A 14,412-nucleotide genomic window follows, 5' to 3' on the forward strand; every position below is an offset into this window, starting at 1 on the left:
CGTCCAATTAAGAAGCCAAACATAGTATCAATTTAATGTAACAGACTTGGACGTAGCATGTACAAGATTGGTCCATCCAGTGAATTTCTCGTGGCTTTCCGTGGTAGGGGCAACACAGGCTTGTCGACATAGACTAGACGTTAGCACGACGGCGCTTTGCAAACACGTACGATGACGTTCGGCGACAGTAAATTGATGACGTCAAATATCGCCAGAACATATTGAGTGCTACAGCAACATGTATAGACGTGTGCTGTAAGCCTGGACCTGCTATTTGACGTCCACAAATTGCTTTCCGTGTTAATCTAGGCGACGAATTGAATAATACTTTGCGAACCGAAGAGTGGTGTTGCTCAATTTTACGTTGCTGGCTCGCTGGAGCGTTGTAGAGATATACACCTATCTCTGTTTTAAAGGTATTAGAGTGTTGTTTGACTATGTGGACGTATTGAAATTGTTACTCAAATTGTATTGTTTAATATTGCTTTTTAACTGGTCGATCCAGGTCTCATTGGGGGTGGTCTATGTTCAGTTTTTTATCATGACTGATATGAATATGACGATAATGATGATTATTCTCTTAAAAAGTTGTAGAAAGGTGTCTAGAATTCAGTCATATAGGCAGTGTTAAAAAGGCAAAACTTTAGTAGAAATACCAAACTAATCTTAATATTATTATTAATTAATTCAACCTGAGAAACGGAGTTGGTAATGAATCTTATTTATCGTAGATGCTAATGTATTTAAATTTAAATCCATTAGTGTAACGTTGTGAAGTCTATGTTTATTCTAACAATAGTTTAACATTGAAAAGTTTACGAATGTGTGCGTATGCGTATATTATATACGTAGGTATTTAAGTATGAGTAGTCTATAGTCAGAAGGCGAAATTACGCGCCAAGTTTTGTTTGGACAAAATTTTTTCAATGTATTTTAGATATTTTTGTTACAAAAACAATAAACTTTTTGCGTAGCAAAAATACATTACTTGATAAAGAAAAATAATATATTAACTTGCTGAAATTGTTTTTGGTTCATTTGAGTCTGATCTGAGTTAAAAAAAACTCATACTCACTTTTGAAATATCGTAATAAAAGATTAAATCTTGCAGATACTTGTTCTACATCAGTTCCTATCAGTATTACATACGAAAAAAGGAATGATATGTGAAATAGAAAAACACTTCTATTTAAAAAAAACTTAATTCCCTAATAAATAAACAGCAACTGCTGCCTGCTATTTGTAAACCGAAGCATCAAATGAACATTGAATTCTTGAGAACTTTGAATCATTCATATTTGATTTGTGACGGGAGTCTCAATTGTCTGCCAGGACCACCACGATGGGGGACTTCATAGGAATATCTAAATAGTAAGGATACCAGTGCTTACAATAGGTGGCGGGTCAAGAATTTGAATGATAAGATGCGATATATTGTTTTAAAAATGATGCTCATGGAGGAAAATAGAATGTATGCGAGCACCTAGCTTCAGTGACGGACAGACTGATAGACTGTTGTTTATTTCTTTATTTGTTGATGTTTCATAAGTAAACTATTTATGGTTTAATTGGAATTAATTATTTGTCTTTGACTTAATGACGAAAAGACGTTTGACAGGGGACAATGCTAGAGAGAAAATGAATGAAAGAGACGAATATTCGTCTAATTTTTGACAAAAGTTGTTTTGTTTGTCACTTGTATTTTTAGATATATTAACGATAGAGATTACTCCCTAATTTGTTTTACCGTTTATAAAGTTATTAATGGTAGTTAACCCATATTTATCTGTTTATAATTTATTACTCAGAACTAAAATATCGTATTTCCCGGCCTTGAACTGAAGATCTAAGACTATATCACCAACTTTCAGTTAAGATATAGACAATTATTATCATTAATTATCATGTTTTGCTGCTCATGAATATGAGCCTTTAGCATGGCTTGAAACTAGTCGAGTTCCTTGTCAAATAATTATGTGAGTAAGCCGAAAAACATAATAATTAATTTAGTATGTCTCACGAAAGTTATAGTATAAACAATCATTATCATTTTTAAAACAAAACAAAAACAGCAATCCAGAATCCAAAGATCACATCTCTCAATCAGCAAATAACTGAATATAGACACTAATAACAACAAATAGAGCTGAAAATCGTAGGCGTCGAAATCAGATATGGTTGAATCATCAGTCAAAGTTACCTCAATGGTCTTTGGGTACATGCGCTCGAATGATTTACAGAGGCTATCGTTTGAGCATATTGCACGTCGAATCCAGTTGTCGGTAAATTGCACCAGTCTAGACTAATGCACCTCTAAATGTGGTGGTGGGGGGATGGATTCGGAACCTGGATTTTAATTATGAAGATTCGAATATGAACCTACTGACTTAACAGTTTAAATTCTCATATTTAGATGGTAACTTAATTCTATTGTGAAATCGATATGCATAGATATTTTCGCTCGTTCTTCTCCATAGGAATCTTCGCTTTAGAAAAGCAACTAGCTTCACTAGGAAACTGACGGACAGACGCTTACAAAAAAAAAAAAAAACATAAGTTTCAATAGAAATAAATAATTTCACTTTGGGTACGGTAATGAAAAACATCTTGAAGAAAGAAAGGAATCTATAAGTCGTCAATCTCACCTTGATCAAACGTGGTGATTAATGCTCACCCCTTCTTCGTATGAGAAGAGGCTTTTGCCTGGCAGTGGGATAGTTTACAGTCTAGCATCGCAATGCATTATCCTATCATTCCTCTTGTAAACGCACAAATATATTTAGATCACCAATTAACAGTCTTAATTGATTAAGCTGCGTTGCCATGGTTACGGAAGTGAGAAGTGTTGTAGCTTAATGTGTCCAGTAATTGGAATTCGGTCAGTTTAATTATAGTGATAAGGTTTGGTATTGTGTTAGGTCAGAGTTCGATTCCTGTCTAGGGTAGAGTTTTGATTCGGAAATTTTAGTTTTCATGTTTAAAAATAAGCTTGATTCTGATTGCATTATTATTAATTGGTATATAAGTAAGACTACTATGATCGAGTTTTCCATAATTAAGTCAGATAAAATAAGCATTCCATTAGTGTTGACAATAATAATAAAAAAGTTTGTCACTACAATTTGTGTCACACTGCATTAAATCCGATTCTCCATACTCATAAACTTTGCTCAAGAGTTTTATAGACTTGGAACGACCCATAAATCTATTGCTGTCTCGTTAGAGCCGACGAAGAGAAATAGAAAAACAAATTATTTGATCATAGGATGAAAGCTCTCAATGCATTAGGAAAATTTGTCTGTATCAATGGAGCAAAGTTAGGCAGGCGACCGTCTCGGTTCAAGATGAATATCGGTAATCGAATTGTAGGCAAAGATCGTTTGCTGGACGCTCTTTAGGTTCTATTTAGAGGTCCGTAGACGACGGACGAACGGACGGACAAAGAGACAAACGAAATTAATCGGAGATGCGCCGACGGCCTAATCCAATCGCGTCTATCCGGTCTCTGCCTTTTAAATAGATCAACCATGACTTCGGGCGGTCCTCCCGCAAGAAGTTCGCTTTAAACCGCCTTCTGCTTCGAATATACGAGGAACAAGAGTAATCTTGTTTTCTACGCTTTCGCGCTAACATCTGTATAAAATGGCTGTTCCAAATTTGTATCGATATATCTCACTGAAATAGAATTAACATCAATTTTATAGAGAAATAAATCTTGTTGATAATTGTTTTCTGCTACCGAAACTAGTTTGATTCTAATCTCTATCACTAAAGCAATACAGTTTACAATCCAACACAAATCTTTGCAAACAACCGCCCACATAAATCCAGAATAATGAGTCCATAATTAATAGAAGCGCAATTTTTAATTAACACCAACAAGATCATTTGGCGACAGGCTTTGGCGACATCAATTTACGTACAATGTCAATTTGCAAGAACCGGGCTATGGTATACTCTGCCTCATTAGAGGGTAAAGCGGTTGCAATTAAACCGTGCGTCTTTTGCGAGTTAACGAGCAGCGGGCACCGAAATTGGACGTCCCGCCCGCCCTGGACACACGTTTTAATAAATATACATTTCGACGTGATGCAATAAATATATTCGCTGATGTTATCGCGGTGAAATGTTCGACTCCCTTCCAGTTTAAACGAGGATGTAATGTTTAATTGATGGGTGGAGAAATGTAACAGATATACCGTGTGATTGGCTGTTTTTTAAGTTTATTGATTAACGCCTTTGTGTTTTCTCAATTAAACATATTAATATTTTTTTCCCACTTAATCAAAAAACATAAACATAACGAAACAGTCATAGCAACCTGTCAAACCTTCTTTTTTGACAAGATACATGTATATAATATCAAAAAATACAAAGAAAAATGAACACAACTCCATTTATTCTTTACTCCAATTAAAGCTAGCCCTAAATCATTATGACAGTGGAGTTTAAAAAGTTGTTAGCTTTAACTAAGGGCTGTGAAGATGTTGGTATAAAGGGATCTTGTTAGTGATGCAGCCGGTCCAGCTAACGAGATCCCTCCGAGATATAGGCTACTGCTGATTGGCGATGACAAATTGTCTTCAGATGAGCAAATAAAACTATGGAGTTTGTTATGATGATGATACATGTTTGTAAACCTATGATGAAAATATGTAGAAAAGGAGTTTTTAAGATATGTAGGTGTTTTTTTATAAGAAGCCCTTAGTTATTTGGTTAATCGATTAGAGCAAATGCACATATTAAGATGGGTGTCTTGTGTTGATTTATCATGTCGAGAAAGTTCGACATATTTGGAAATAATGCCAGTGTATGGCAATAAAGTCGAATAGGCTAGTTATGAACTTAATATATCACTGGCAGTAATTAGGTGTCACATTAACATAATTTTTATCATGCACTTTTCCTTTTAAGACTTAAAATTAATGAAGAAAGAAACAAAATGTTAATACCCACAAACACACCAGCTATCTCAGTACATTTCGCAAAGTACCTACGTTAGTTAACTAAAGTGTTACTAAGAATGGTAAGAAGTTGGTATTTTAGAGGGGGTCTCGTTAGGCGGGCGGGTGGCTGATTGCCGATTGAGCACCAATTGCCTTGATTGACGGCGCCCGCACGGCTAACGAACCTGCTTTCAACGTGGACGTGCCGCACTCTCACGTCCCGTCGACTCCTTGCTTCACTCCAATAGAATAGAATAGAATAGGAAAGACGATGGTGTGGATGGAAGATGTGACATAATTTGGTGTGTGTCATTGTTAACAACATTAGAGTTTTGTATTTACTCAAATATGAATTGGGTGAATGCCATTTACTTAAGGGTTTTTACAGTATGAACGTTCCAAACTTTCATATATTATGCTACCTCTTCTCACCTAAATCTATCTACGTAGTTCACAGCATAAAAAGCTATACCAGATTTCTTAAAAACATTTGCAACTTTAGCTTTTTGAAATAAAGTTCAAATTGTCCTAAAGAATTTTCACCTGTCCAAAACTGTTAAACATTTTAAACACATTGTCAACCTAGTCCCTTTTGTCATAAAGTCGAAAATCAATCAAACATATCTGTCGGGTTGGGGTAAGTAGTAGCGTCTACGTCTTGCGGACGCGACGTGTATGTAGGTCAGTTATATGTACCAGCCAGGTTACTGGGCTGATGAAGTGATTGCGTGCTGCTATTCAAATACAAGTCAAACAGACGCGTACAGTCTACACTTCTCCGCGGAATTTTATGTTTACGATAAAATACACTGTATTTTGGCTAATTCGTATCCATCTGTTTTGATCGTGTTCCAAATTACATATTTAATTTATAACTTGTAACGAGAGTATCACTGTATATTCTTCTAAAGATTTGTATTTGCAGATCTATGAGGAAAAACCCCTAAACAGCAGTCCGCATTGCCAACTCGTCATGTTCGAAACTAGAGGTGCTACAGTACGACAGGTTCCTGATTGCTGACTGGCTCCAATAATTTGGTCCGATTGACGCCGAGAAATCCCCACTGAATTTGGTTCATTTGTACACAATCAAGGAATTCTGTAGCACCTACCGCAATACGACCGCCTTGTGTAGCGCTTATTGCCTACACAAATGAAACATAATCTCTTCATTCAAACAATGCCTGCGCGCTATAAATCATTATAAAATTCGAATTAAGCGAGCTTAATGTTGATGTAACGCTTCCGAGGCTTTTATAGTCGCACACACGAGGCGTAACACCTCGCCGGCTAATTCGTTCGTACACAGTAATCAGTTGCACGTAACATCATCAGCGTCTTTGTGGAGCGAGACCGCAATCCATCATATCGGGACAAAAGGAGGCGGATAAACGCGCCAGTTGTTTGCGTGCGAGAGCGTTAATTTTGTTAAGGAGTCTCAATCAGTGAAGGCGTGTAAGTAAAGTCGGCGCGCGACCGCCGCGGGAGCGATTCGAGCGAATTACCGTACCTGGAGGCGCGGGGCCGACTCGTTAGTTGTTGTTTGCCGAGTGACGCGGGTCAATCAGCAGAGACATGCACGGAACCGCACTTCTTCATCCCCCTCCGAGGCCCCTCACCTGTCCCCAGCCCCGCTCGTTAGGCCGCGCCGTCTCTGTCAACTGTGAGACGAGCTTTATCGAATCTACGACGCACGACCCGCGCCGCGGTCGGCCCACTCTTCGCTCTAGTTTGACTCACAACCGCCGGTAAACAAGGGAAATCAGTGTAAAACGAATTTATATGAACGACAAATAGAAGGGGGCTAAGTAGCGTAACGAGATATTATAGGCGTCTGTGATAACTCAAGGCGTTGGCAAATGATAAATGACTCGAAAAGATTTGACTCCGGACTTAAAAAGATCAAAAGAAAAGTTGAGGACAAAAAATGTTACAAAATGTGGCACGTCTATAGCCGTAATGAAGTAAAATAATTGAATGGAATGGCATGCGTTTAGCTAATTAACGCGCAGACCCGGACAGCTGCGGTCCACGTGCGAGGCTGCGCCCGCGCCGCACACCGCCCGCATCTTCTACGAGACTACGACAGACCGGTCACCTCTGCGGTGAAAATACAATTTCTAACTATTTCTGTCCAACTTTCCTATTACACTGCTGAGTAAGACTTTTAATAAAATCTTAAATTACTAGTCAATATTGTTTTCGTCGGAAGTCTCATTCTATAATTTTATATTTTAATGATTGAAATAAAAACAGATGCAGCTAGTTAAAGCAAAATAGCTTGTAGCTAGTAATTAAATCGAGAATTATATTTCTATAATCTTTGTTTTATTAGTTTTACTTAATTGTTATTCATGTGCGGTAAGGCAATAAATAATTCCAAAGTACTTTGAATGTACATTAGCTAGGAACTTCAAGTATGAACATTACAATTATCAACACATAAAAAGAGACATGTAGTTAGCTATTTTAACGAAGCAAACAATTACTAACATTTACTGTAATTATACACAAGTGATTGTACGTAATTCCACATCGATTAAGATTATGGCTTGCATAAAACTAAATGGAAATCGAGGGACATAATTGCTATACAACTTAAGGAATTTATTGTCCTAGATTGCTATTAACTGTGTGTCTTATTCTTTGGTTACAAGGACTAAATATACTTAGACAATATACTTATCAACAACGTCGCAGAAACGGCTATGGATATTCATTAGTTCGCAAAGACACATAAAATTTCCATATTCGTAGATATAGCCGCAGCATTTGGTAACTAACAGTCGCGGACTCGCGGTACTCTGTCACAAAAGCCTGATTAGTGGCCCTCTAAATAAAAACTTTGTTGCTTACATCTTAAATTAGTCCTTAGCGTTCTTTAACGAGACCAATTTAGTTGGTCCGCGAGACGCCGTCGATCCGTGCTTGTGTGCAAAACTGTCTACTTTTTGCTTCTCTCCCAGGTAGAAAACACAACGGTTCGAAGCATTTTCATAACAATGCGCCTGCGGCTTTCTCGGTATACTTTTTTGGACACGATGCGTTTGACAGACACGCCATTGTCATCGTCAGATGATGGGCTAAAAACTAAACCTTATATTGATGATCAATGGGAAAAATCGATGCGAGTCGAACACTTGAAATACCGAACCATAAAAGGTACCAATTAGTCCTGTTTGTTTGGTGGAGTTGGAAATAATTAGATTAAGAAGAACAAATCCGACTCACCTTGTGTAATCGCTTTTGCATAATATCATTCCGCCTTTGAAGTAGAAGGAGCGGCCCATGTCCGCGAGGGCCTGCCCGCAGCAGGCACACTTGAGGCAGCCGTGGTGCCAGTATCTATCGAGGGCGTGCAGGAGGAACCTTTCCACTATCTTGCCGTTGCAGCCCGCGCATTCCTTGAGTGCCGGGTTGTTGTTGTTGTGAGGGTAGTCGTGGCCATTGGCAGCGAATGCCGCCTCCGGCGAGGGCGGGTGTGGCGAGCTGAGCTCCGCGTACCCGTGGTAGTGCGGGTTCATGCTCAACGCACTCGCTGCCAGCTTGACGGTTGGAGCGGGAACCGCTCGCACCGACCACCACAACTACACGCCCTGTGGACAAAAATACAACAAGTTAGATTAACCATCATAGAAACCAGATGCCTGAAAACAATATTTGGATGATGGGAATGGGTGGGCAATCTATAGCAAAACATGGAGAAAATTGTGAATTTATTTTGAAGTCAAACTGTTTGGCTCAGAGAGCAAATTCCCTTTGACCTCCTCGAGATGTTGACCCGTTGTTTTAATTTTTCTTGGCAGCCCTTGGTCAGGGCGCCGTGGATTCTGGCGTAGGCCTGCGGGCGGCCGCGTTTATAAAATTTTCCAATTAGCAATTTCATACAATTAGGAGCGGGGTGAGGGTGCGGGTTGCGGGGCGAGGGATGGTTAGCGCGGGTCGCGGCGCGGGGAGTGCGTCAACCCGATCCAATTAGCTCGCGGCCGGCGGAGCGGCGGGACGCCCGTGCCGTCTGAGCAGCCCTGTCGCCATAAAACTTAATTAAACGTTTTAAAACAAGTATTCATTAAAGAATAATCAAGCTTATGTAGTCATAAATAACCGGATTGTCCCGCGCGGAACGGGTGCCGTAATTAAGACTGCACAGAGTTGATCAAACGCACTGATTTGAAACTACCCTTCATTAAGAGAGCGCGAGTCGGGCGCGGGAGCTTCCGCTGCGGTGCAGAAACTAATTAAGAATAACGGACGCTTTAAAAGCGTAATTAATTTAGATTGTAATTCTATTTCTCCGAGAGTAAAGTAGACAATTATTTCAGTAGCCCTTTCTTTTGGAACGATTTGCTTTGCTGAATGTAATTTGCTTAATTTCTGTGTCCAACAGGATAAAGGGTTGTAGCTGTGTCGAGATTTATTTGTTACGTCAGGATCGACGCTTAGCGCATGATAAACTGTGTTATTAGGAGTTGTGATTCCATGAGCAGAATGAAATAACGCATCAAGATTAATTAACTCAGTAGACTTTTGTTACAATTGCCACAATGGTCGGAGTGTTGCGTGGAGTTGCATCAAGGATCACGGTGGAACATCAGTAGGAGCGTGAGGAAAGTCATTATACTTGTTGGCGAGCATGTCTAATGAAGGCTATAAGGGCGAGGTATGGCGTGAATGGCGGTGCGGTGGCTCTGGCGGCAGTTGCGTGAGTCCTAATGAGCGGCGTCGCGTGCGCAACTATCGCACTTCGTTAAATCGCCCCGAACTACGATCCGAGGGTATTAATGTCTTTGTTTAGTTAATTCTGCAACGCATTAGGCATTCGAATTGAGGATTTGAGCTCTTAATCGAACATTGCGTGTTTCACTTCCTATTTCACGTGGTAGACTTCAAGGAAACGGTTATGCTTCATAGAATATTTCTTTTAATTAATAATTTATTCTCAAGGCGTCTTTGGTGTGTTGTTGAGTAGTCATTAGTACTAATTAGTCAGAGTTTTGATCCGTCTTGCTAAATGAAATATGGAGTTAACGAATATTTTGTTTAATTGTTAAACCGGCGAATGTAAGAATGGTACTTAAATGATCCTATGGTACCTAGACTCTAATTTTTGTTTATTTGTGTCCTTTAAATATTAATTCTCAGCTTTGAAATCATATCCTACATTAGTATTGCTATTTTAGTGAACTTGTGACTCAGTTTTCGCAATAACCTGTATCAATATTTCTTTTGTTAATTAGACTAAAATAATTACCTACTAGATTATGGTAATAAATCTTCATAATACGATACTAGAAATTAGTTCATAATGATTATTATACTTTATGAACGTCATAAATATTCAGTATCGGAATATTTGTTTACGATTTGTGACTGTTAATTGCATATATTGATTATATTATTTATAATGTATTCAAAATACATATTAATTGGAATCATTTTGCTTCGGGCTTCCACCACTGACATTGAATTAAATTATCTACCACATGCGTTTAGTGACATTTCATTAAGTTGTTTAGTTATAGAATTGATATCAGATATTTAAAAAGTTCTTTTATTCTTTTTTTAATATTAAATAGATAATAAATCGTCATGGACACTGACTGCCTAATACCTGTTCATAAATAAAAACAAATGCCTGTTTTTGGAACACGAAACAATTGTGCATAATTACTCAAACTTATGTCTATTTGAATTTAAACGTTCTGCTTTTCTGCTGAAATGGATCTTATTGTCGTCGGGGTTAAGGTTTAAAATATGTTTTATTTGGGCACGTTGTGCGTGTTTAGGCTGCCGGGGGTGGGCTGAGAACTTGGCAGGTGCCGTTTTCATTATTCAAGCCCCATTGATTGGATACTTTGTTGCCGTTTAAAAATCTTATTAGCAACCGCCCGACAACAAAGCGGTGCGATGAGCCTCCTCGGAGCCCCTCTATTTACCTGTTAAGTGATTTTTTTTCAATTACCGCGATGAGCTGCAGGTTCCGAACGAAAGTGTAAGTCATCTTGTTAGTGAATATTTATTTCCGCGCTTTCCATCGTACCTACGTCTACTTTTTAAAACATTTGTCAGCTACAATAAGCGCGATGATACGACAGATTTCTATTTTTCGTCGATTTCCCAAAAAAATAGATAATACAATGACAAACACAAACAGTTTGACGTGGAAACCATAGAGGTTATTAATCATACTTACTTATCATAGTGACGTGACAAAAGTTGCGGAACAAAGCAATTTGTAACAGTAATGTAGAAAGAAACACTCCAAAAAAATAATAAGTGGCTTAACTAACGAAAATTGTTATCTAAAAAAGGGTAATGTAAGTAAACGTATCGGTCACTTGTTTTAACTACAGGGTTTCCCAAGAACAGCCGGGTGCCCGCACGCCGCGAATAATGTAATTAAGGCGAAACCGCCGGCAAAATTAAACGCGAAAACGGAATGAGAATGTGAGCCTAATTAGAGCCGGGAGCGGGGCGGAAGACGCTGCAGCGGCACCCCAGGCCGACCCTACGCCGCGCACCGGGCGCCCGGCGTCGGGGGCCCCGGCGGCGGAGAGCGGCGCCGGCACGCGGGACCCAAACACGTGACGTAACGTCTTAATCTACCGCACACTAAGGTCACGTATGAAGCCAAATAATCCACCTAATGATGTGGCCAAATTAAAATCCAAATTAAGAGGCCCATTCAAAAATGCCAATTAATTTTAATTCCCAGCTGAACTAATGACAAACAACTACGCCAGTAATATTAATTCTGCACTAATGAGCCGCGTTTTAACGAACCTATAAAATATTAGCCTTTTTTCTGCTTTTTATATTGCACCACGCAAATAATCACAGCACAGCGCACGTCGGTCGCAAGCATAAATCCAATTCGTTTTCTCTCACATCCATACTAATTAAAAAACTGCGGACAAATTGGAGCCCACTCTTCGCCCACGGGAACATAAAATATCCATTCCATTGACGGCACCGGTCTGCCATTGATTAATTTTATCCAATCGGATGCGAATTCAAGTTTTTCAGGAGTTAATTGTCATGCTTCATTAGGTGAGAGTGACTTTCAGCGCTGTGTGCGATTACAGGTTTATTCTTCGATCATGTACGAGTTGTATTCGATTATTGAAGAATAAAATATCGAGTCATGTTGTTGAGAAAAGCGATAGCAGCAATATGAATGTATCAGCCCACTTATAGTAAACGGGTATGGAGTACACGAGACTAATGTGTGTAATATTATTTGCATATAATGACCGTTAATGTGGCCGGCGCATTATTCATCCGGCGTGACCTCAAAACGGCCGCAAGAACCGTTTGATCGATGTACATACATTCCCTATACATCTGTGTATTTTAAAATGGTTATTCCATGATAGGTGGGTAATTACTAAAGAATCACGTAGCACATAGATAATTTTATAGAGACCATGAGTGGTAAACGACGTAATTGACGCACGACGGTATCAGAGCCAACAAAATTGTGTGCCATATTCCGAATGATGGTTATTACGCGACTATTAAATAAAATACCGCTTTTAAATGTTTGAATTTGTTTTGTATCGTGTTATTTGTAACTGAATGTTTTAGGCAAATAAGTAGAAGACATAAGTACTATGTTAAAAATTGATAGTCAACAAGAAAAATAACATGATTTCAATGAGGATGAGGAAATTGCATTTCGCAAAGGAGAGTAAGAGCATTGTTGCATTAATAGATAGTTTAGGTAGATACCACTATGCTACTGATTTCTGGTTCAAACCAGTTGATAATAAAATTACATGGACGAAGATGCAATAATATTTGGGACTATAAATGTTGGGCAATAGATTCATAATCTCTAATAAAGACAGAGACAGAGTAAGCAAGGGAAACCTACTAGGAAAAACCAGTCAAAACAATTAATGTAATACACTATTTTAATTAATTGCATTATCTGTACCTACCCTCTTATCAGCATACAGTGAACACATCACAAACACACTAGACCACAAAAACTGGAACAAGCGTCTACGGTCTAACCTTGCCAAAATAAATTAATGATTTGTATCTACTAAATTAAGTACCAAGTCAATTTAAAAGAACAACTAACGTCCTTGTTTAATTTTCTGTTATTTTGACTGTTTTCTATGTTTCTGCTTACCATAGTTTTAGGTAATTATTTATCATTTACCTTGTCACTCAGTCGTGTCAGGGTTTTGCATGAATAGTCAGTATTTGGAAACACACCGTCCTTGCTTTGTTACTAGCTTTACTGTTTAATAATTAACAATTCACGTACACACATATAAGTAACAAAGAAACGGCACATTGCCCACAATATTTTTGTTTAATACTTGCTCGTTTGCTACACATACTTTTATTACACGATAACTTTAATTTACTGCCAAGACATATAGCTGGGTGCTTCATGAATATTCTCAAAATGTTAATTTTAATGTAGAACTTAAGTCATTTATAGCCGCTACAATTAATAACTTGCATCACAGAAATTTATTCCTACATGTTAATACTTAATACACTATTAATAATAACTCCAAGAGACATGTTCACGAGTCATTAATTCGTTAGGGTCTCTTCTGAGGACTTACCTATAGCAATAAAACTTTAAGTGAATGAACTAAAGGCGCACGCGCGTAAAGAATTCTAATAGGAACGTTTTGTAGTACACTAATGGCTAAAGATTTGTCATTGCCGCCAAGCAGGTGTCGTGACGAAAAACACGTAATAATGACCGTACAAGTGTAGACATTGTCTCCGACAGATCGAGCGCTCTCGCCCGTAATTAGAGGCGGCTGACCGAGGACGACCGCGAGCCACGAATAATAGAGGAGGCATCGGTTTCAATAGCAACCGACCACTATCATAACACAATACGACTGAAGAGGAAAATAATGATGATAATACAGCACCCAATTAGAAACAGCCAAACGACCTGTTCCCTAACGTTAATCTAGCCTATTGATAATAATCAACTTTAGATAAAACTTCAAAATGTAGGTACTGAAGTAAAAGGAAATTAAATTCAAAAAGTCGCTTTTCGCTTTGCTTTGTAAAATTGATAACGATCGCTAATCAAACATTAAATCAGCAACGTATAAAGCTACCGTTTACAAATTACGCGCAGATAAGAAAGAAAAAGATGATCTACGCGCGATAAATTAATTAACTGATGAAAGATTAATAAAAATTTTGATATAGGATCTGTTAAACAACATTATTAATTAAATTGATAAAGATTTAGTTCGAAAAACAAAGGTGCCGACACTAACGCATAATTGGATAACATTGATCTGATGTCCTTCTAATATTACGAACAAGTTTACAAAATTTTGATTGTAATCTATTTTACCTAATTGCCTAAGAGATGGGGAAAGTACCTGTTTACCTGTTTTGACGAAATAGAATTTTTAAAAGTGATAATATTTTTGTTCCGAATAAGTAATTAATTTGTATGATAGGTCTTAGT

General features: G+C 38.2%; 1 protein-coding gene across 4 annotated transcripts in view; it reads right to left on the bottom strand.

Annotated features, from left to right (window-relative positions):
- The window catches only part of LOC118273190 (LIM domain transcription factor LMO4), a 147,212-nt gene that overhangs the window by 53,144 nt on the left and 79,656 nt on the right, over positions 1-14,412 (bottom strand). For 3 of the 4 annotated variants that reach the window (XM_050698006.1, XM_050698013.1, XM_050698005.1), the window contains exon 2: positions 8,178-8,542. In XM_050698006.1, the coding sequence (XP_050553963.1) occupies positions 8,178-8,470 (293 nt within the window). In that variant the 5' untranslated portion in view covers positions 8,471-8,542. Of the gene's footprint in view, positions 1-8,177; positions 8,543-13,534; positions 13,792-14,412 lie in introns of those variants that run through there. The other variant, XM_050698009.1, reaches the window with a different exon arrangement.

This window comes from Spodoptera frugiperda, chromosome 1, assembly GCF_023101765.2.
Source record: "Spodoptera frugiperda isolate SF20-4 chromosome 1, AGI-APGP_CSIRO_Sfru_2.0, whole genome shotgun sequence".
Classification (NCBI taxonomy): domain Eukaryota; kingdom Metazoa; phylum Arthropoda; class Insecta; order Lepidoptera; family Noctuidae; genus Spodoptera; species Spodoptera frugiperda.